The 24,372-nt window shown below is 44.3% G+C and overlaps 1 protein-coding gene across 10 annotated transcripts in view; it reads left to right on the top strand.

Moving 5' to 3' along the window:
• LPP (LIM domain containing preferred translocation partner in lipoma) overlaps positions 1 to 24,372 on the top strand; it is a 318,284-nt gene that overhangs the window by 170,432 nt on the left and 123,480 nt on the right. For all 10 annotated transcript variants that reach the window (XM_046898474.1, XM_015291433.4, XM_046898475.1 and 7 more), the window contains one exon: positions 19,764 to 20,429. In XM_046898474.1, the coding sequence (XP_046754430.1) occupies positions 19,764 to 20,429 (666 nt within the window). The remainder of the gene's footprint in view (positions 1 to 19,763; positions 20,430 to 24,372) is intronic.

The raw sequence follows: 24,372 nt of genomic DNA, 5'->3' as shown, positions 1-24,372 counted from the left end.
AGCTTCTTAGTTGTTTAGAGCCAACCTGGACAAGTGAAAATGAGCTCAGTTACAGAGAGGAGACTTGTTTTTCAAAGGCTTTAGAGTGTATGTGGAGAATAGACAGTTGGCAAGCATGTGTTGTGCTGCTTACCTTCTTGGGTCACTGAAAGAGCCATGCTAATAAAAATAAGAAAATGATTCTTGTGAAGTTGCCTGTGGATGACAAGGCCTTTGGGCAATAGGAAGCAGCACTGTAGGACTTCAGCTTTACAATCATAAGTGATGAAATAAGTATTTGGCCTAGTGACTCTCTTTCACAGACAGCTTCCCTGGTATTTCCTTCTTGGTCATTGATGTAACTGATGCCCAGAGTTAGGACCTGCTGCAGATGGCCAGGAAGTCATCTCCAGAGAAGCTTGAAGCAATCCCTCCTGGGTAAGCTGTGTGTCCTATGAGAAGAGAGAAATGCCAGTGCTGGCTGTTCTGCAGCTGTGGAGGGAAGGACATGGGAGCCTGAGTTGTTACCTGGCATTGTTCCACAGTGCTAAGTCACATAAGACACGGGGCAAGCAAAAAAAAAGCCAACAACAAAAAAACAGCCAAGCATACCTAATATAACCTTGTGGCCAAGAGAACAAGCATCTAACTATAAAAAGGTTAGAAGCATGCAGTAAATTTTAATGAACACCTAATTCTTTTTTTTAACGTGGCTGGGGACACGTGCAGCTGGATGGGGCTGCTGTACTGTTACCACCCCAGGGCCCACCTGGCTGGCAAAAGGAGCAAGGTGTAGGGGAAAAGGGAGGCTGCTGGTTGGGGTTTCACTTGATTGTAGCAGTGGAGATATTTAAGGGCTTTCTCTGAAGTGTTGCACACCTGTGGTTTCCGTTGAAATTAATGGGAACATGTAACATCGTTGCCAATTCCTTCTTTTTCTTAGAAACGTGTGTTCTGTGCTGTAATTTTCAGACTTCCTAAAAACAGTGATCTAAAAAAAGCTGCTTCCCAAACACAGATTCCTTTGACTCTACTGGAAATTAATTGAAATTTAAGCATGTTCCTAAGCGATGTACCCAGAGATGTAAAGGTGGAGCTGCTGCCCATCCTTTTTGCCGTCCCACCTGGCACAGTGCTTCCATGGGGATTATTCCTCTTCATTTGTGCTTGCCTGCATCTTCAGCCTCTGCTAATGGTAGAACACCCATCAGTCTCTGACCTCTCTGCATTGGTGTTTACCTCTTTATAAAAGGAGATGATACTGTTACAGGTGTGGCAACCAACATGCTGCATAACTATGGGCAGCTCTGGGGTATAAAGCATTATACAAAGAGACTTTCAAGTGTATATATTTGTACCTGTAGCTTGAGGCATTTCTCTGCTTGGGAAAAAAAACAGCTCCACTCTCTTTTGGCTTCTGCCCTTGGAATGTGTGTTATATGCAGACATGACCATACGTTCTTCCTGATTTCATCTTTGCTATTGATGAAACTCACAAGCATGTCCAAATGTCTGCAGTGACAAAGGCACCCCAGGATGCTGCATTTCCAGATCTCCCCCTGGTCACACGAGGGGACACTGCAAAGAGTAGAACTCGCTGGTGTGTCACTTAAAGGTCACAATCTCTCAAGCTGTCACAATGACTTTTAAATTTAAGTAAAGGTGATGGCTTCTTTTTCTATCAACAACTGCACCAGTTCCAGAGCTGTTGGTTCCTTCAGTTCTTTCAATCTGCCTTTCAATTCGAGTTTTGTCCTCGATTGCCTCTGCTGGGGTTACTCCCAGCTGTGAACACTGGGGAAAGTCATAGAGTCACAGAGTTGTTTGAGTTGGAAGAGACCTTTAAAGACCATCTGGTCCAACTCTCTGCAATAAACAGACACCTACAGCTCCATCAGGTGCTCAGAGCCCTGTCCAGCCTGATCTTGAATGTTCCTTGGGACAGGGCATCCACCGCCTGTCTGGGCAACCTGTCCCAGTGCCTCACCACCTTCATTGTAAAAACACTTTTTCTCTTACATCCAGTCTGTGTCCCCTCTTCTAGTTTGATACCATTTTCCCTTGTCTCATCACTACAGGCCCTGATAAAGAGTCTTTCCCTTCCTTCTACAGCTGTCCTTTAGATACTGAGAGGCTGCTCTCAGGTCTCCCCTTCTCTGGGCTGAACTGCCCTAGTTCTCTCAAGCCTGTCCTTGCAGGGATGTGTTCCATCCCTTGGATCACTTTTGTGGCCCTCCTCTGGGTGGGCTCTAACAGGTCCACATTTCTCCTCTACTGAGGACTCCACATCTAGATGCTGTATTCCCAGTGAGGCCTAATCAGTGCTGAGTGGAGGGGCAGGATTACCTCCCTTGCCATGCTGCTTTTGATGCAGCCTGGAATCTGGTTGGCTTTCTGGGCTGTGAGGGCATGTTGCTGGCTCGTGTCCAGCTTGCCATCCACCAGTACCCCCTTATGCTTCTCAGTAGGTCTGTGCTCTATGATTACATTCCCTAGCTTGTACTGTTAGTGGTACTTGCTGTAACCCAGGTGTGAGACCTTGTGCTTGGATTTATTGAACCTCATGATGTTGACCTGGGCCCACTGCTTGAGCCTGTCTAGGTCCTTCTGAATGGTATCCTGTCCCACTGTTAATATCTTTCATAGAAATATTAAAGAGCATCAATCACAGTACTGTGGTCACATACCTCCATAACTTGAGACAGATTTTTCAGCCTAGAGTTTAACTTTTCATGCTAATTTTGTGTCGTTTGAATAGGATTCCCTCCTTTCTTGGGAAAGATATACTCCTCTAATCTGATCTAAAAGGGCTCCTCAAGGAACTATTCAACTATTTCTCTAGAAACATGCAATACATTTCTTGGGAGAGTTGGTGCTCTTCTGCTTAGTGGAGGAGTGAGAAAGTATTTAGCAAGATTTCCCAAGAGATGAGCCTGAGTGTTTCTATTCTGTAGACAAATCAGCTATCACTGCTCACTATAGGTATGTGCTACAGTGCATGAGGCTGTTCTGGGTTTGCTGGTTCTGCCACTTAATGAAGGGCTTCCTCTTCTGGAAGAGCTGATCTCTTCTGCTGCATGAGCTGCACTTTAGGCATTAAAAAACAGCATGATTGGTGTGTGTGTTTATGTGATGGACAGCCAAGAAATCATCACACTCCTGGTGAATCCATCAATGTTGCTGGCCTCATGCTAATACCTTAGGGTGCTGCCTAAGCTGGAGCAAGACCCACTGGGAGCTGGATGAGGCTGTCATGCATGTTTCTGCTGTGGCCACAGTGTTTGGTGCTTTTAGATGAAGTGCTGATAGGTGAGGCAGTGAGCTGCAATATGGGCAGGTGAAAGGTCTGAGCATCCACAGGGAGCTTTGGGTTCATCTGGATGAAGAGCTCATGGAGCTGAAGACTGCAATCTGCCTTTTAGCCTGTCAAGGCTGATGCTTCACAGAGACACCCTTTTTCCCAAGCTAAGCTGGCAGGTGCTGTCTCTGCAGGAAAACCCAGGACCAGCTCACCTGGCAGCTGTGCAGGTGAAACACTGGCTGGTCCTTGTCTGCCCTTGGGGCTGTCCATGCTTGTTTGACCTCCAGCTTCAGCTGAGCAGGAGATGGTGTGGGAGCATCCCATTTCAGCAGGGATGGGCAGTGATGAAACTCATTGCTGCAGTCAGCTCTTGGCCCGAGCCCTTAATTGGTCTAATTAATGCAGCATGGGAGCAAGCAGCTATTTCTCTGAAGTCCTTCACAGGCTCTTTGGAGTCCATCCGTGTGGCATTTCTGTCTGTGTTTCCCGCTTCCATTCAGGGCTTGCAGAATGACTAAGTAGTGCTGACGACATTAGTTGCTGGCCTGTATTAATTATTTCCGCAGGTTCTATTTACTTGCGTGTTCCCTATGGGAATGCTGTGCATACAGATCACAGCAGCACTTAATTTTATTGCAGTAAGCGAGTAAGCGGCTGAGGTTGGGGGAAGGAGGGGGGAAGAAGAGAGAAAGGGTCACGTATGCGTCAGCCCTGTCAGGCTTTTCCTTCTGTTTCATTTGTGCTGAGGTTTTTATTATCATTAAGCCGATTGTATCTGTGGCACAAAGGGCTGGGTTACCTCGGTAACCACGCTAGCTGGAAAGGTAATCCATTTATAGCATCACTGCTCAGGTCTGATTAAATTAGCATGCTGATGACGTAAATGCTTGGCTGGGTGATGCTGACGAGGCTGCTCCTAATAGGAACTCTCGCCCTTACATTTATTCTCATTTATTTCATGAGACCCCTGCAGGAAATGTACAGAAATAAGGCTCCAGATGATTGACTCTCGTTTTCAGAACAACTTGTGCTGCGAGCGGCAGACAGCAATTTATATGGATGCGGATGGCAGCCTGCACGTTGTTTCCTCCTGCTGCAGAATTCCCCATGCAGCCCCAGTGAGGCAGAGCCCTGCCTGCCGTCTGCCACAGCAGCATCGGAGCGGCTCCTCTGGCTGATAGCTCCTTTCCAGACGTCGCTGAAAAAAGAAATAAAAAGGGGTAGTAATGAAAGGAGGGGAACACCCTGCTCCCTCTTGTGAGGTTCCTACAAGCAGAGGCATCCTTTTGCTCGTTTGAAACAAGGCGGTTATTTATGTCTGAATTTTCATCGCTGAACAATAATGCTCAGCGCTGGCATTTCATGCCATGCGGATCAAATGCTTTTCAGCATCTTCTGTCCTGGCCCTTGAGGGCAAACATAGACAACAGCGTGATGGCACAGCTGTGTCTGTTGCATGATGAAGTTGTGAGAACAGGAGGGATGAGAGCTGCTGGAGCTCCTGGCTGCCCTCCCCACCATGCCTCTGCTTTGCTGGATAAGCAGTTGTAGGGGCAAACTTCTCCCAAGAAGGGCGCTGAGGGCTTCCAGTACTTCAGGTTCTTGCTTGGGAGGGAATTTTATAAGATGCTTTCTTTTTTTTTTCTTTGCAAGAGGCTTCATAAAAATCATAGAATCGCAGGTTGGTTGGTTTGGAAGGGAACTTAAAGCCCACCCAACCCCTGCCATGGAAGTGGGCTTGAGCACTTCCAGGGATGGGGCACCCACAGCTCTCTGGGCTGCAGTGCCAGGCTGGGAGTGATTTAATGCATTTAAATTCCCAAAGTATTTGAAGATCTTCAGTTGGGTGCTTTGAGGTTCCGAACAATTTACCATTTTAATTGTCAGGTTTCCTTTACTTAGTCAGCAAAGAAGGATTTAAAAAGAATTTTTGAACAAAAGCAGTTTTGGGATGTGGAACTAAAAATGCAATAAATTTTAACTAGCAGTAAATAGTCTGGCATTTGCCCTGGAGTATGAGCAGATGTGGCTGCACAGAAAACACTGTGGAGCTACACCTGCTCTGGGTTGGATGTGGGCTTGGGAATCTGTCATTCATGAAATAAGCCACATGGTTTTGAGACACAAACATGAGTGGAACAGCACTGGGGCTTGGGGCTGGCCTGCACATTCCCATCTAGAACTTACAGGACGTTAACTTGGAGGCTCAGTTGCTGAGGGTTGAGTCAGGTGGGGATGGTGTTGGGGTACACAGGAGCCTGCTCCCAATGGCTGTCCCAGCCCTGATTCCTCTCTGTGGGAACCATTCAGCCCTCGGGTGACCCTGCCCAAGATTTCCACATATGCCTCCGTAAGGAAGAGGGATGCTTTGTTAATGAAGGCCATTCTCAGGGTTTGACTCTGCATCCAGCGCAGCTCCAAGCATCTCACTTGCCAAGTCCTGCACCGGTGCCCTGAGATGCTGCTGTGTGTGTTTACTATGTTCAGTGCATTAATCCTCACAGCAGAGAGATTAGGGGCCTAATGGGGTTGCTGCTTTGCAGGAGCCTTGCCTTGGGGCTTTCCTGTAAATTTAAACTTTAATGGCTAACACCATTAATTTCCAATTTCCAGGATAAAATATTTAAAAGCCATCAGCAGCGCAATGGCTTGATGGCAGTACTCCTTGACATGACTCTGCTGGATGGGACATCCTCTGAAGGTGATGGGCATGAGCATTCTTTCTGCTGCCTTAATCAATAATTGAACTAATTAAAACATTTTCAGGCCTTTGATGCTGCCTCCAAGGGGTGTGGGCTCATGATAAACCACTCATCATGTAGCGATGGAAGCTCAAAGGAGAGATGTCCCACACTGAGCAAGGGGGATGCTTGCTTTTTTTTCCCCTTTTTTTTTATTTTTTGAAGATTGGTCCAAAATAAGTCTTATTTTGAGTGGGAAAGGACTGCAGATGCCCAGACTTACTGAAGAAGCTACTGTGCTCCTGTTGAGCTCCTTGCACAGCTTGGCCAGGGACCACAGGGGAAGGCCCACTGGAATTCCCCTCCCTTCCCCATGGGTTTCTGTGATTTGGGGCATGAGTGCATTGCTACAGAGTGCCTGGAAATTTTCTCTATAGGTGAGCAAAGTTTCAACTCATTTGTCTACCAAATTAGAGCAAGGCAGGGGATGAACAGTAATAAAATTCCTTTTAGTAGAAACAGACCCATTTATTGCTCATTTGGAGAAAAAGAAAAGCCTCTTGTGTTTGCATGTGTTTTGATTTTGATGCAGTTTGAGCCTGGTCCCTTTCCTCTCTGAAATCCTTGGGATATTTGTACTTGATTGCAGTGATTCCAGTGGGAAGGGAATCTGTTGGCGGAATCTGGTCTACCTCCATGGGGGTTGCTGTTCTATTTGGTGGAAGGGGGAGAACAAGAGTTGTTTTTTTAACTATTTCTATTGTTGCTCTAAAGGAAAATTTGCTGCCTATTATCTCGCATGCTTTTATCTGGTGCTGAGTCATGGAAGTGAGAGAAATGTGTAGGTGTCTTAGCATAAGAGAGAGTAATTCTGTCATTTACATTTACAGACAGTTATGCTTTCCAGAAAACTTTTTTTTCTGTGGGTTGCAAAAGTGATTAATCTGCTGCTGAAACTGTCAAAAGAGGTTTTCTGTTTAAGAATTTTTTGAAAGGGAGAAAAATCTGTTTCTACTTATAGGAAATAGCAAGGTAGACATTGACATAAGAAATCATACTGAAAGAACAGACAAGAAAATGTTCCTTTTCCTAACAATATTTTTCCTCTTTTTACATATCTATCTGTCAGCCCACATAAGTCTGTCTCATGGAAGAGTCATGTGGACTTCGATAGACATGGAAGTAAATAAAGTAGAATTATGGCTGAGTTCAGTGTTATCATTTTCAGCTGTTTAAAGAAAGCGTGGGATCAGCTTAAAACTTTTTTTTAGAGAAAAACAACCACCGCTACCAAACAACTCAAATTCTCCTCAATTAAATATTTCTCTGCTCTATTAGTAGTAGAAACTATTTTTCCTCCTTCCTTTTTGTCTCTCTTTTTTGTATTTTTTTCCTTTTCCATCTTTTCCACTTTCTAGAGAATTGCTGGTGGGCTTTTATTTTATCATTAAGAAAAGCATTAGTTAGTTACAGCTGAGGGGATACCTTTCCTCCCTACAACTCATCTTGAGTGATAAAAATTCTAAGTTTGTTGGGAGTTTAAAGAGCTCTCACTGCTTCCTACCAGATTGGCATAAACCATTGAAATCAACAAAGCGATCCCCTGTGTTGATCTTTGTTGTTATTGTAACCAATCCTCAGGACAAACCTGACAGCATGAAATATATAGCCTGGAAATTTACATTTTCCCTTATAAGCTTAACAGTGATGTTTTGAAATGATTTTTCAGCAAGAGTAGGGGAGAGGGTACAAGAACTTGAGCTGCTTTCAGGGCGGTTTATTCTTTCTGTAGAATCATTAAGGTTATAAAAGTCCACAAAGATCACCTGGTCCAACTCCAATCCATCCCCACCATGCCCACTGACCACGTCCTCATGGGTGACTCCACCACCTCCCTGGGCAGCCTGTGCCAGTGCACCGCTACTCTTTCTGGGTGGGATATGAAAAGTTTGATCTAGCATGGCAGAGGAGGCATAGGGATTCCTTGCCAGTCTTCTGTTTCTAAATCCATAGGACAGAGATGAGTTTGTAAAGACAGTTTAGCAAACTGTGGCAAAAGGAAAAAAACAGAAAAAGGGAATGAAAAAAGTCACAATTTCTGGTGAATTCTACTGTATGTGGTATCTTTACTGGAGATTTTCAGGCACTGGAGCTGTGCTTTGTCTTAACATTGGACTTAATGGAGCCATTGGTAAGGTCTTGATGGACAGAGGACTGCTTGGAGATGGCTCCAGCCTTCCCTGGCAAGTTAGAGTTAGGGATATGTGGTGGCTGGGGTTTGGCTGGTGGCAGGCCCAGCAGAAGCCTTGGGTTGCAGTGACCAGTATGGCTGATACAGTGCCCTTAAGTTAGGGCAAAGTAGCTGAAGTCAAGCGGGATGCTGCACTGCAAGCTGCTGTTGTCACAGGTAGCTTTGGTAGGTTCTTACAGCTGACCCTTTCCCAACCACAACAGCTTCAGCTGTGGTCCTTTGGCCTTCAACAGTAAATGCTTTGTGCTGTGTAAGTGGAATATTGATTTGTACATCACATGCCCCATGAGGCTTTGAAAATCTCATTTTTCCCCTTTAGTGTGGCTTATGTCTGGTTTTTAGGAAAAGATGAGCTTCAGGCCCCAGGAGGTTTCATGTGTGGGGTGAATGGGTGCTGCATTTAGGTTTTTTCACTGGAAAGCCACACACTGCAGCTGGACTTCTAAATTAAAGGGGGGAGGGAATTAACCTGGCTTAGCATAAGCTTTGACAATTCTGTTGAGGGACTGGTGACTCATTCAGAGAGTCCACAAGGGCTCAAATGATGCTTCTGAAAGCTTATAGTGTCATTGCTTTGTGTTTTAACAATTGGGTCCTGCAGTGAATTCTTGTGGGTTGTTATGGAAAAGAGATTTATTGATGACTTATGATGCCAGGATGCTTGCTCCACGCGTAACTTTTTTCTTCTTAAAATACAAATATGTCATGAACCGCAAAATAAATGCAGTGCCAGCTAGAAGTGAAGTGAATCTCACTGTAAATTCAGACCCAGACCTGAGTTTCCCCTGTTCCCTTGAGTTAAGGTCTGGAGCTTTACTTGCCCTGTGACAAACAAGAACCAAAGCCACAAAACTCTGCTTTGGATCCAAAATTCCTTGTAGCTTTTGGGCGTCCACTGCTGAGTTTTGGATAGTGCTGAGAGCTCGTTAGGACATTGTTGAAGCCAAGCTGCTCAGAAGGACTAAATTAATACTCCCTAGTCCCAAAGTTTTTAGCATTTAGCACTCCTGCCCCAGGGCTAGAAAGTCATGTTGCAAATTCTGAAGTTAAAAATGTCAAAACCAGTTAGGCTGTAAATCCCAGTAGCCATCAGTATGCATTTATACATCCACTGCAAGGGGAGAAGTGAGGAGAACAGGAGTGTTCTGTTAGGTGGGAATTGCCAGCTTGCTCCCAAGCGCTGTCACCAAAGTGGCTGCAGCAGGTTTGACCCAGGCTCTGTTCAGCCCAGATCAGAAATTTTTGCTTGCTTTCATTCAGGTTGTAGCAGTATAACTTGCCAAGACCTCCCTACGTGTTCATTTTTAAGCAAAGCTAGACAATTATTACCCGAAGGAGGTTATAACTGTAAGATTTGTTACAGTTTATGTAGAAACCTCCAATGTGTTCCCAGCACTGAGAAAAACCCTGTGAATTCAGCAGGCCAAATCCTCATCTGCCACAGCCAGCGGATTGAAGCAAATCTACTGGAGTCAACAGACTGCTTGAGCTGGCACTGGTGTCACTGAGCTCAGAATCTGGCTTCATATCGAGCACTTCATAAAAATATAACTCGAGCAGAACGAGGTATTAGAGAATATTCTGGTTCTTAGCTGTGACTGTGATAACCTTAACTCAATCAGCAGCCTCACAGCAAATGTCTTGAGATGTTATTTTGATCCAAGAACAGTGTAAGTGAGGAAAACTATAACTTAATATCACTTAATCGTAACTCAGTAGGGCTCGGTAGGTCATCCTAAAAGTTTAACAACCTTTTTTTTTTTCCCCCCCTAAAACTGCTGATGCCCCATCCCAGGAGGTGCCCAAGGCTGGGTTGGATGGGCCCTGGGCAGCCTGCTCTGGTGGGTGACAACCAGCCCTTGGTAGGGGGTTGGGGCTGGATGATCTTTAAGGTCCCTTCCAACCCAAGCCATTCTATGATCCTATAATATATTCTATTCAGCAACATGAGTTGTTAAAAACACAGCTCTTATGTTTTGGTTAAGAATGAAGGGATGTTTTTGTTCTTTGGGTTTTTTGTCTTTTTATATATATAAAAAAAATTACAATGGCTATTTGTGGCTTTGTTTCCTCAAGGCATATTTGGGAAAACTGGATTGATTTATAATGCCATTTGCAATAGAATCGAGCCTGCTGAGGCAGTGGGTTTGATACTGCCTTCCACGGGCTTTTTAGAGTGATATTGTTGTGATATTAAGCATGGAGAATACCAGTCCAAAATTGTTATTCTAAGTTTTCATTTTAAATTTTTATCAGCGTGTGTTTTAAGTAAATGCCGTATTACCCATATGCTTAATGTATTTTATTTTCTCTATGGAGAGAAGAAAATACTGGGGAAGCTGACAGTTCTGAGTTTGCACCTTAATTTAAAAATATTGTCTCCAACTTTCTGTATTGCTTTTTACATGAGTATTGCTGAGTTTCAGATGGCACTTTTTCTTTTGCTATTTATTAATAGTGTTTCACTTTCCTGGCTCGTTACAGTATTGCCCTGGTGTTTTGACTAGACTCATTGCAGTGGGTAAATTCCACGTGTCTTAGCGTATGCATTCATCTGTGCGCAGAGTAACTTGAAAAGTCACAGCAGGTGAAGGAAAGCCTTTTCAATCTCATGTATTTCCCAACGTGGTATTTGGAGGCTGTGATACTGTGGAAAGATGAAGGTATTTCGGGCAGCAGTGATAACCCAGGCAGACGAATAAATGAGGGAACGTTCCACTCCACTTCCCAGAAGAAGCCATCTGGGAAAACAGTTAAATTTGACCTGTTGTTGAAGCTCGTCAGCCTCTTGGAAAGGTGTACATTGGACCTAATGGGAAAATAACCTCTCTGTCATATCTGCCTGTCTTTTATGGTGGCTTTTTTTTTTTGCTTGAGCTGTTACTTTTTTGGTGAGACTGTATGGTTTTTCTTTGCTGCTAACCACTCGAGTTACTAGCTTGAATTGTTTTGTATCCCACTAAAAATACTGGCGGATGATGGTGGGTTCTGGACCTCAAATGAACCATAAGAAAGCAGATGTTGTATGAACACAGAATTGTTCAGCGATGCTTCTGCTCTTCTGTACTACTATTCGTGCAGGCTTTAAAATGTGGGGAAGAGTAAAAACACATGTTTTTCACAGGAAATAGAGACAATACTAACATTTGAAAATGCTTATGCCCTGTGGTAGGATAATTTTTTAAATCTAGTTTAATAGACTTTTGGAATTTGAGAAGATAAATAGGTCATAAATGCAAGCAATGCAACTATTAAATGAAATCGTAAACAAACAAGTAACACAAAGTAAACCAAGTAGAGTCTGAGTGCATATGTACTTCATATTATTTTATGTGTGCATATGCACTCTTTTCTTCCTTTATTAATTCTGGAGGATATTAAAGCTTGCGCACTCTGTAAACACTCTAAAACTTCTTTGCAATTTTGTAGGAAATGAGAACCTTTTATAGGGGTTTTGGACTATTCTTTAAATCTGTTGTTCAGCACACAATAGAAAAAGCTAACTTTTCCATCTAGTTGTAGAATTCTGCAGAAGATCTTGTGAATGCATGTATTTCATTCTGTCACTCAGTGCTGCACATCCCTTCAATCGTGCGTCTTCCATTATAACTTTTTAATTTGCTTTTTATAATCATGATAAACATCCATGGATAGCTGCCTAATCTGTGTGACCCTCCAACCTGCCCATATTTATCAGGCGCACAGGCTTCTTTTCCACTACAAATAGTGAGTTATAAAAGGAAGAAAAATCGTTTTTGAGTCTGTGGATGGTGTAATTATGATACTTTAAGTTTCACTAGCTTAGTAATAGCAGAAGTCATAAAAATACTTTACTCACCCCAAATCCTTATTCAGATGGAGAGAGTGGGGGCTTTCCCCATTGTAAGGCGGCACAACATTTTGCCTGACTTAAGCAGAGAGACTCATTCAACCCATTAGTAGGACCCAGCTTGCTTAATAGAGATGCTTTGGACGTTGCTGCATTGCTAAGCCTTAGAAGCTGCTGCTTAAGAAGCCTGGTTTCTCTGCTCTGTTCACTTATGTTGTGTTCCCAGGGTACCACGTTACCCTCTTTGTGGCCTTCTGTTTTGGGATTGCATTTAGTAGTTCTAGGTTTTATTGTAACCAAAGGTCTGTGATATGTGGATCTTTATGTGATTTATGATGAAGTCAACGTGCCACTGACTCAGCCAGTGCAGGGGGCTGACATCCCGTGTTCCTGAGGTCCAGGTTGGCACAGATCTGTCATTCTAGTCTCTGGAGTGGGAAATCACAGAAACATCTTGGAATTCATTCAGGAAATATTTAGCTTCTCACAACAGATGTCATCTGTAGCTTGACAAGGATATTTCTTACGCCGATATCAGATGTCCTTGTGTAGATGAAGTGGCTACTGCAGTTCAACTGATCAAGAGGAATTGCTAAAATAGGAGAGTTTTAATCCTAGCTTGCCCTTCAATGAATAAACTCAAATTTTGGCCCTTGACTGTCTACCAGAGCTAGAAGTATTTAGGTCAATTGTTTGCACATCTTTTTAAAGCTAGTCTTTCACGTACTACTCCTCATAAATACCAGATGATCACTTGTCAGGAAGGGAAAAACAAATAAAGAGCTCATAGTAGTTATCATAGTGATAGTAGCGGGATAAACAAAAAAGTAAACATTAAACTGAGAGGAACAAGCAAAATTACTCCCTGGCATAATATTTGTATTTTTGGAGACCAAACTTTTCAGATGTGCTCAGGTTCTGTGGAATTAATGGAGTGTTGCGAAGTGGAAACCCAGCTTGCCTAGAAAACTTGACACCCATACTGAAAGCTGAACCAAGGTGTTTGTCTGTAACTGCACGCACTGGTTGTGAAAGGTTTTTTTCCATGATACAGTATTGGAGGTCAGCTTATTATCACCTTTCCTTTTGTGCACCCCCTTCTCCCTTGTGTTTCAAGTTGGGCCATCACAAGGAGTACAAAAGGTCTGTGAACAGATACATTAACAAGTATGACTCCTTTTCCACCCTTGGTAGCAGCTGAAAAACAGATCAAAGCTCAGAAGCAGTTGTGTTCTTGCGACACTTCATGGCATCTGTAAGGTATTCTCTTCCTTTGAGATCCAGAGATGAACACTTTATTAGATTTCTCCTCTCTTTCTTTTGGTATAATGCCAAGGTGCAATCTGTTTGGATACCTTGATAGCTTCTGGTGATCAAGCCAACAAGATGAATCCATATAAACACTGCTGGGAAATACAAATGTGGCTGCTGATCATACACAGCCCATGCCTCTGTGATGCTCACATGGCAGCTGTGAACTGGAAATGAGTGTGTTGAAACTGTAAGGAAAAGCTTCATTCGATTATAAGCATATTTTGGCTGAGGATTTTATGATTTTTGGATCAGACTTCAAAATTTTGGATGAGAGTCTAAGGGCATTTTGACACCTATGGAGACCTGTACTAGCAATTGAGCCATGTGTATCGCATAGCATTGGTGCAAGGAGGACCAGCATGTCCTCTGTGTGCTCAGTCTACCATTTGGACACTATAAAGAGGGCCAGAAAAACTTGTGTATTGAAAATGCACTGGATGTGCTGCATAGGGGCCGTGCATCTGCTACAGTCTCTGGATGTTCATCAATCCAGATGGAGCTCTACCAGAATGCCAAGCATTTGCAGGTCCCAAATGGAAGGCAAGGTTTCTCTTTTTCACCTAGATGTTATTTCAGACAGGAGGAAAAAAAAAAAAAAAAACCAGTATGTTGGGGGGAACCTGCCCATACATTATCACTAGCAAAGCGGCTTGTTGAAATACATTATTTGAAGTCAGAAGGTGTTAGATGTGTCTGCACATCAGGAAGCCTCATAAAATGCCTGTTCATGTTTTCAGGTACCTAAAGGCCCAGGTTTCAAAGCAGGATATTTGATGTTTCCCTGGGGCTTTCCTTTTCAAACTGTCCCTGTAGACACCCAAGGTCAGTCTGGAGAAGGCTCTGAGCACCTGATGGAGCTGTAGGCGTCTCTGTTCATTGCAGGGAGTTGGGCCAGGTGGCCTTTCAGGATCCTGTGCAACTCACATGATTCTGTGGTAAAACCCTTTGGTGCAAGGCTGAGCTTGAGTGACAGTGCACTTAATGCAGGGAAAAGGTGTCTGTGCTTATAACAGTCACATCAAAATTACCTCCTTATTGCAGAATCATCTCAACTAACTTGTGCTGTCTAAATATTCAGTGACTTGTCTTGGCTGTTTGTGCACTTCTTTTACGATCGGCGAAGAGAAGTAGGTTCTCCCCCAGTGGATGATTCATCTGTTCTGTTTTGGGCTTCAGTATTAGAAAGGGATGAATGTCCCTGTGGAGATGCACCCAAAGCCACACCTGGAAGATTTCAGCTGGTCCTGGGGTTGCGGTTCTGCAGTGCTCATGGACCATGCAGATGAGAGGCTGACTTGGAGAGATGCTGAACAGGCACTGCTAGCTGGCAGCCTCCTGGGATCGCTGCATCCTGTGTTCAGCCTGCCTGTAGCTGCCAGGTCTTTCGAGGAAGGAGGGTTGTCTCTCCTAGAGTAAATTGTGGCTGAAATGCTTGAAAAAGGCAGCCTCAGCTCAGAGCAGTGGTTCTCAACCTGTGTTCTGCAAACCCTGGGGGGTCCGTGGATCACTTCTAAGGGAACTAAGAATTCTGTGAAAGGTAACTTTAAAAAAAAAGATGTGTTTATTGTCAGTAGATTAACTCTCTGTGTGAAGGAGCTTGTCCCTCCTGAAAGACATTTGGGGGCTGCAGAGCATAAAGGTTGAAAACCACTGAGCTGGAGTAATGTATCCTTTATAAGTGATAATTTGACAGCTAAAGGGCTAGAGCTATTCAACTGTACCTTTATGAAAAGTGCCTGGAGAATTGAATAGAATGTGATAAACTTTGTGTAGGCATTTTTGATCAGGTCTGTGAAACTGAGTAACTGAAGGGACTATAGAAAATACTAATACACAAAATAAAAGAGTAGAGTCCTTTTCATAAGGCTTATAGCTGATCATACAGAATCATGCTCCTAATGTAAGCTGCAGTTACTTTGTTCTCTTTACGATTTAACCCTGACAAATGGTATAGAGTTATAGACTAATTTTGGTGGAACAATGTTTCATTTCTAGTACCTATTAAATAACTTCATTGTTGTAGATATGTGCTGAATGTGATTTGAGATCTATTTAAATAACTTCCATGGAATGAAGATTCATACAGATAATCTGAACTTTGGGTTTCCCCACCAAGGTAGCTTTGAATTCAGATATCCAACTTTGACAGCTGGGTCCCTTGAAATGCATGAGTTTGTGATAATGTCACAGACCTCTCATATGGTGGTTGGTACAAGAAACTCCTGCAAATTGCTTATAAACTGTCACTGCATTCAAGTAGATGGGGCAAGAGTTATCAAGCAAGATTCCCCTCACAGTTACGCATGGTAGCTTTATTTAGGAGAAGCGTTATGGGGGGTTTTTCCTCCCACATTCATTGAGTTCTACTTGATTTTGTCAGTATTAGTTTACCTTTATTTGAACTGGTGGGTAATTCATTTGTAGAAGAGGCAGTGCATTTAGGTACTTCCATCTGTGTTTAAACAAGGCTCTTGTGCTTTCCCCATTAAAAAAAAAAAGAGAGATTTTGTAGTATAATGCTTGTGGTAGTTGAGGTTCTGAATTTAACTCCTTCCTACTCTAGTTTCTCTTAACAACTCTGCCTTATCAGCACCTGGGGTTTCTAGTTTACTATCTTTGCAAATATGAATTTGCAAGAAAGGACTGATGGTAAGTAGTGGGGTTCTAATTTGCACTTGCGAAGTGTGTCAGACAGTTTCACCTAATGCATGGTGAGCAGAGGAAAGCCTGTCTTCCTTTGAGAACAGTCCTTAGAGGATGTCAGAGAGCGTGTTTGGCTGTGTTAGTCATTTGCAAATGCAGTACAGCTTTGAAATGAGCTGTCCAGGAGCTGCTGAAGGAAGGGATGCCTGAACTCCTGTGAATCCACTCTCCTGCTTTTCCTTCCTCATTTTTCTACTTGCTTTCATGCTTCTGGACTGTTGCTTCATTGTGCTTTTGGATGAGTTTACTTTGTTGCGCTAGTAGGTGTTCTGTGGACTCATTTGGATGAAACATTTGTGGCAGTGGGGACTGTATTTTGACATTGCTGGGACTGTACCCAGTGACATTAGTAGTCCTTTCCAGCTTTCTGCTCACTACTCCCTCTCCATCTACCTGGCATCCTTATAGCCTCATCATTCTCTCCTATCTTAGTGCCTAACAGACATCTGTTGAAATCGCTCTTCCTTGTGGGATCGGAGTGCCATTTTCTTGTTCTTCTGCATGTGCCTTGTCCATAGTTCATGTGCATTTATAATGTCTTAATCAATTAATGACCTAGAAATTTAAGCCTGGGATAATATTTGAGTCTATACAGAAGGCTGGACTGTGGCCACCCTTGTCTCCCAAGCAAAAGATTAGAGGTTTATGGTGTTATCTCACCTGTGCCCCTGTTCAAGACCTACAGCCAATGTTCCTCTTTGTGTCCCCCTAAATCATTAGTGTTCCAGAAGTGTTGAACTCCCTCCAACCTGTCCCATATCTCTGCTACACCACATTAACAAGCATTACACCCTCCTCCTCCCCCTCGACCCGGTCTTTCATTACAAACTTGCCCAGCACCCTCAGAGGAATTCAGAATGAGTCACTCATGGTGCCTCTGGGGACTCCTACTGATGCAAACTTCCTCCTCCTCAAGGCGGGTTGCGGTTTGAATGCCACAGTGCAGCCAGTGCTTTTGAGCTCCAACCTTTGCTATGATGGTGTTGGCAGTGCTGGGTCTCTGGCCCAGGGACCCAGCATGGTGCCTTCCTTCATCTGGGCTCCTGTGTGAGATGGGAGACTCAGCACATCCTGTTGGTGTTGGATGTGAGAGTTGCTCAGATCCTCTCAGAGTGGCAGTCTATAGGCAGCAAAGGTTATTTTGGAGGAAGGGGTTATCGTTCCTAAGATGTATTCCAGTTCTGTCAGGAGATTGGCACCAACATGTGAAGTATATTATCTGAATGCTAATAATGCAAGAATGAAATCCCCCAGTTCTTGGTGTGGAACAGACTTCCATTGCGAGAGCTTTACTGGCAATCTGTCATAATCTGCTTCCAGAGTCTGCATTCAGAAACACTAGATGTGATGAACAGAGCTCAATTATGTTTTGTTTTGGGCTTTCCTGTCCCCACTGATGTGCCACTGTCATTAAAACATTATCTACCTTCTCCTCGTTCATACTGGGGGAAAAAAAAGCTCTTCTGGTGGTAATTACACAGTGCTGCATTGTGGACCTTTCATCCCATTACAGTAAGTGGACAAACTACTTCCATTTGCAAGAATGAACTAGGTGAGGAAATGGGAAAGTTTCTAGCACTCCTGGACTAAATGCCAAGCTGACATGGGGGAATAATTGCTTCAAGAAGTAAATTTTCTTGCTAGCAATGAGCACTGGTGCAGTTGTGCTCTGAAGCAGGAGTAGAGGAATGCCTGCTCCATGCCAGGTGTTTCAGGAACAGAAGAATGGGGCAATACTAATGAAGGGCTACAGACCCTTAGCCCATCTCTGCACTTGCAGTTCAGTCTAGATACACTTCAGCTCTTCATTCTTCTCAGTTTCAAAATCTATTCTATATATTGCCTTGTCATGGATCTGTTTGTAAAGTCAGGGTTTGACTATATTGAGCATTTTTTTTCCTCTAGCAGAAGTATGCTGCCTGTTTTTCCCCATGTCTGCATGCATACCTTTTACATCTCTAAAACCAGCTTGATGCTCTTATTTACCTGTTGTTTTGTTCGTTCTTTGTGGGAGGTTTGCCCTGGAGGTGTGATTGCGGGAGTAAGTTCTTCACCACTGCATCAGCAAAAATGTCTTTGCACCTGTCACCAGGGCAGAGCTACCAGTTGTGTAGTAGAGCTTCCTTATTACTTGGTAGACTTGTTTGTGGGCTGTGGAGGAGAAGCTGAGTGGTTTGCTCTTATCTCCCTTCACGTGTGGTGTCTGCCACCTGGGTGGTGATTTGGTAACCTGGGAGGCTCAATGCATTGGGTGGTTGAAGGTCCTCTCCAGCCACTGGCTTGAGCTGGTTTGGCAGCAATTTCTTGCCGCCACCTGCTGACCAGGCAGAGGATTTCTCTGGTACCCCCGGTGAGCCCCCACCACTCAGTTCCCTGCCCAGCAGGTCCAGCCAGAGGGAGATGAGGCAGTGCATGCAGACCAGGGTGCCTGCATAGAGCAGGAATACCTCGGGATAGATCCAGGCCTGCTCGTTTAAGGAAAAGAGGTGTGTGCTGTAGTTTGAGCACTGCCATGGGTGTGAGATGAGCTTGTCTGATTTGGGGCTCCCTTGCACTTGAAGGTTATTGAGAGGATTGGGGTGAGATGGAGCCCACTGCAGAAAGCTTACATAAGATATAACCATCATGCTAAGTGCAACAGCGAAGGAATACCATCAAAATGTTCATGTTGCCTTTAATTCTTCTGTGTATGGGAAGAGATGGAATTCAAGGACCCTTTTAAGAATACAACAAAATAAGGAGAGGCTAGATATTCTATCAAATTTAGGAGTGGAAATTTGTTGTTCTTTGGTTTAGTGAAAAGGCTTAATGGTAATCTTCAGAAACCATTTCATACTGTTAGCTCGTTAACAAAGCTGTACTTTTGCACCAGTATTTTTGGATATGGGGGCTGAATAATAAAGCTGAGTAAGAAAGACAAACAAGTATATTAGGCAGGAAGACATAAGATACCTATTAGGATGGTGTTGCTGTGCTCTATCTCCACTTAGTTGCCAAGTCCCAGGAAGTGGCAGCACTTGCTGTGAGGCTCAAGTGCCGGTGCAGGGTTACACAGGATCAGACTTCTGAAGCCCTTGGGAATGTTGGCCTGCTTTCTGCCCTTCCATGTGCCACGTGTAACATTTTGCTGGGGTCACTTGAGACTTGCAGTGCCAGGGATAGGGAAGCTTCTGTGTTACACTTTGCTCCAAGCAAAGCTTTCGGCCCATGCTGTTTTGCTGTCCTGTGCTGTCAGAAGCAGTCCTGTGTTGGGAGCAGTACCCTCTGAGCACTCTGGAGAATTGCATGTCTCCATAGAGACTTAAATCTCATTTTTCTTCTTCTTGAGTGCTCTCATTTTCACATGAATATGTGGGTATCCATGCTAAATATTCTCCTGCAAATCTCCTTTTTCTTCCTGCATTTATTGCTTTTAAGTTTGTTTGTTCTGAGGTGGAGGAAGAAACCCCAAGGGGAGACACAATGCGCTGCCTGGCAGTTCTGCTGGGCTGCAGCACTGCTGTCCCTGTTCTGTCAGAGCAGGAAAAGGTGGTTATTATTACCATTTTATAATGTGTAGCTTCAGGTACATTCCTGCTTCCCTAAGCAGTTTGAGTTGCTGTGCAGATGTTACTGTAAGACCCTGTTCCCTCTTAACCTGTCTGCTTTCAACCCAATGCTGAATGGCCCATCCAGCTGACACTGTGGCTCTTTGTTCCCTCCTAGGGCTCTGGGACCTCCAGCTCTGCTGCCACCACCCCGTCAGTGTCCACCCCTGTCACCGGCCACAAGCGGATGATCATTCCCAACCAACCTCCCCTCACTGCCACCAAGAAGTCCACTGCCAAGGGGCCTGGCCAGCCAGCACCCATCCCAGTCACTCCCATCGGCACCCTGAAGCCACAGCCGGTTCCAGCCTCCTACACCACAGCCTCCACACCCAGCCGTCCGACCTTCAATGTTCAGGTGAGGACGGCACAGCCCAGCCCTCACTACCAGCCGCCTGGCCCACAGCCCACACACTACGGCAGCCTGGGGCCTGGCCAGCCCTATGCAGCCCCACCAGCCCGCCCGCCCGGTGCCCAGCAATATGGCTCACCACAGCCCCGTGGGCCTGATTATGGTTACGCCCCACCGCCTGCCCGTCCTTCAGAGCCCAGCTATGGTTACGCACCTCAGCAAGGCCGCTACCAGGACCCATATTATGGCGGATATGGAGGGAGGAATGGCTCCGAAGCGCCCTACATGCCACAGAGCACCTGGAAGGTTGAGCCAGCGTATCCTAGCAGTAACACCGTGGGCCAGGCTCCTCCTGGGATGTACCAGCATCCTGGCCCGAAGAAAACCTACATCACGGACCCAGTGCTGGCCCCACAGCCACTGCAGCAAAAGGTAGGAGATGTCAGCACTCGGTGGTCACCCTTATACAGAGAGGTTGGTGAGATGCTGGTGCAGGCTGTCCAGGGAAGTTGTGGATGCCCCATCCCTGGTGGTGCTCAAGGCCAGGCTGGATGGGGTCGTTCCTGGGAAGCCTGAGCTGGTGCTTGATCTCGCAGTTGGCAACTCTGCCCACAGCATGGGATTGGAACTTGATGATCTTTGAGGTTTCTTCCAACCCAAGTCATTTGATGACTCTGGGGTGGAGGTGGGGGGAGGATGCAGGGGGCCTCAGGAGTCTTCTTCAAAGACAACACATGGGATTAGATGGCACTGCCTGTGGATCCCAAGCAGCTGCAGCTCCTCTTCCAAGTAGGGTCAGGACTGAGGGCACATGAGCAGCAGGGGTGCAGTGACTCATGTCCTCTGCCCCACATCTCCATGCCTACATCAGGAGGCTGGCCAAGGTTTTCCAACCTTGCTGGTTGGCTCTTCCACTGCGTACTGTTGGAGTCAGTGGGGTGATAGGTGTGTAAGCTACACCTTTGTTTGGCAAAGGGAAGGAAATGGAGCAGAATACAGAAAGTAGTCTCCCTTCATGTAGCTTCCTAAAAGCTGGTAACAGGGTAACAATCGTCAGCAATACATCTGTGTGGTGTTAGTGCACTTGGGTCCTTCCTTCAGGACTCTCCCAGGATCAAATGGGAGTCAACATTTCCTCTGAGTGCTCATGGACATCTTTGGCTTACTGGAGAATTTGTTCATCTTCTGCAGATAGGAGGTACAGAAGGCACTGTTTTTGGTTGTGGTTCAGAGCGATTCCGGAGGTTGACCTCTTGTGTGTTGCTGTTTAAAAATCACTTATCACTGAAAAACCACATGGAAATGAGTTCTCACACAGTGCTGTGGGTGCTCTGATTTCCCTCTCAGGTGGCAGCAAGGCGAGTGGCATCCAATCACTTCAATGTGCGTTTGGGCCTCATAGACCAAAGGAGGTACCAAACAAAGTTAAGCTGCTTGGCTTCTCTGTCCAGATGTCAGCATGGGCTGGCCCATGTCACTTCTGGCGGTCACCTCAAATGTGGCTCTAGGGGCTTGTGGGGCCTCAGCTTTGTGTGATCCTTCTGTATGGTAGGGTTTGGCTGCACCTTAGGGCAAAGACACCAAGCCCATGTGAGGAGATGGTGAGCCCATTGCTGGCCAGGGCAGGGTAATAAACGAAAACTCCTTGAAATACTGTCTGTGAGAAGCTAATAAACCACTTTTTTTTTTCATTTTTCCCTTTTCCTTACCAAGAAGTGAGAAGGGAGAAAAGCAATAAACTCAACTCTGCAGGTGCCTGGTACAGAGCTTAGATTGGAAAGTAGTGAAAGGTAGGAAATTTGCACATAGCCTTAACTGGTGTAAATTGGTGTGCTTCCAGTGGTGTCACTGAAGAAATGCTGAGCTATAGCAGATACATATTTAGACTTGTATAGATACAAGTAGGCTTATATATAAAAAATTATAAACTTTAGTTCAGTCAGCATCTCTATGGAAACGCAAATCATCTTGAACCACAAACAGCACAAGTCTCATTTGCATTACAAAGCTGGAGGGGCAATTTAATTTAGTTCAAGTTTGGGGTTTCGTGTACGCATATATAGGTATATATTTACATATGTTTGTGTGCATGTGACATTTGCAAATACACATAGAAAATTATATGTATCTATAAAAATAACTTCAGTATTTCTGCAAAACAGACTATGATCTGCTTGGTGATAAATTTCTTCGGAATTTAATTCTCTTCCATGGTCCTCTAAGATGGTGGTGCAAACTGCTTGATTGCTGCTTTGTAAAATGCACAGATTAATTGGTGAAGAATTGAAGATGATCTTGCAGTCTATTAGGAGGTGCTCAGTAATAAAGCACTGTGTGCTTTGCCAGTGGAGCAGTTTTGTCCAGTTTTATTGAATGTTGTTCTCTTCCTTTGCAGTTTCATTCATAAAATCAACTTTTGGAGTTACTTAAAAGGAAAAAAAAAAAAATGGAAGGCTTTGTTAGTGCCAGATTTCTGATAGGGAGAATTATTGCTGTGAATCTACTTGTTGGCTACAGCACAACAAAAATCAGAATCAGTTTTCTACATGAAAACATGTTGTGTTCTGCCTTTTCGGGGTTGGTTTGAGGTCTTTCAGTTAAGGAGAGTGAACTGAGAAGCCAGAATGATTTAAAAAGCAGGCATTACCACTTAAAACGCAAGAATACCTTTAGATGTTTTTCCTCTTGCAATGGAGTCATCTTAAAATACCGAATCATTTCCAAATGCATTCAGAAAAATGCACTCTTAATTTTGAACACATTTTTTTGCAGAAAATATTAAACAAATCTTTACAAATCCATCTCAGATTTGAAATTTGAGTCTTAATTCTAATATCAACCATGGTCTGTCACCAAGTAGAATTTTTTCATTCAATCCATTTAGGATTTGTAATGGCAAAAAAAAAACCTAATTAAAAAGCATCTTGATTTATATTTTGCATTCTGTCTAGAAAAGATTTGACTATACTGTGGCTCTGTGCTTTTTACTGTGTACTAATTATGTTGAGACTGCTGCTGATCCAAAATAAATCTGGATTGGTATGGGAACAGCAAATAATCTCTATTGGTTCTTAAGGCCCACTGAGAACAATGAGCTTTAGTCACAGCTCTGGTGCATTCTGTCCTTGGGCCAGTTATGGGAGTGAGAGTTGTGCATGTGAAACCTCTCTGCATTTAGTCCTTTGTTGCACTGCAGTTAGCATTAATGCCCAAGTCCTAGTTAGGAAACGAACTAGTGAGTGCATGTCCTCATTCAAACCTTCATACACTTTGAAGGCATCACTGGCCAGAAATTTCAGTAGCTTTCTCTTCTTGGTCATTGATAGTGGGGATCTCTGAGCAGCACAGGAGTTGTTACAAAACCATCACAGAAACTTGTGATATAGTGGGCTGGCTTTATGCTGTTCGCAGTGGTACTGTGGCCTTTCAGATCAAACAGAAGTCTGAAGCCTCTTTCTTAACATCTCCTCTCCCAGAAGTCAGCAAGCACTAGACCAGAGTGACTCATCAGATGTAATGATTTTTGGCACAAAGATATCCACAGCAGGGGGCAAAAATGGCAAAGCCATGGAGAGAATTTTTGCAGGTTTGCCTAGCAACCAAAATAATTGAAGGAGGTCCTACCATTAACCAACACATCTGGCCAAGCTGCCAAATACCCTTCATATCTTCCAATAACTCTAGGTCCTTTCACTGGTTTTGGTTATCATAGGATTTTTAAGGTTGGAGAAGACCTCTAAGATCATCTGGTCCAACTGTCCATATACCATCAGTATTTCCCATTAAACCACATCCCTCAGTGCTGCGTCTCTGTGGTTCCTGAACACTTCCAGGGACAGTGACCCCACCACCTCCCTGGGCAGCCTGTGCCAGTGCCCATCCGCTTTTGGAGAAGCTTTTCCTATTATCCAACTTGCATGTTATGTTGGAGTGTTTCAGAGACACTAGTGCATGTCTTTATGGACCAGGAGAAAGCACGCTATGGGTGCTGACCTCATTAGCATCTACTGCAGCTCGCATTCTGGCTCATTCATTTGATCCTACAGTGGCTCAGCCCCCTGTGGCCCTAACCTTTGCTATTTTTGTTTTAATGACATCTCAGACTAAATGATTGGCTTCAGTAGGTATTTTTGTGCTTGAGAGTGCTTTTTCTGCATTCAGACTTTGATATTTATGATTTTAATGGGAAATGGAAAGTTCCTCAAAATTCTGTGGACCTCTCATGTTTCCTGGTGTATTTGAGAAGTGGCCACTGCAGACATCAAGGAGGTCTGTCCTTCTTAAATCTTGGATCCCATGAGTTCTCCTTCCTATTTCTGAATCTACTGATTGTCCTGAGGAACCATGTGGACTGATGCACTAGTAGTGCACGAGG

This window comes from Gallus gallus, chromosome 9 (assembly GCF_016699485.2).
Source record: "Gallus gallus isolate bGalGal1 chromosome 9, bGalGal1.mat.broiler.GRCg7b, whole genome shotgun sequence".
Lineage (NCBI taxonomy): Eukaryota > Metazoa > Chordata > Aves > Galliformes > Phasianidae > Gallus > Gallus gallus.
This window is presented reverse-complemented; position numbering and strand designations above follow the sequence as displayed.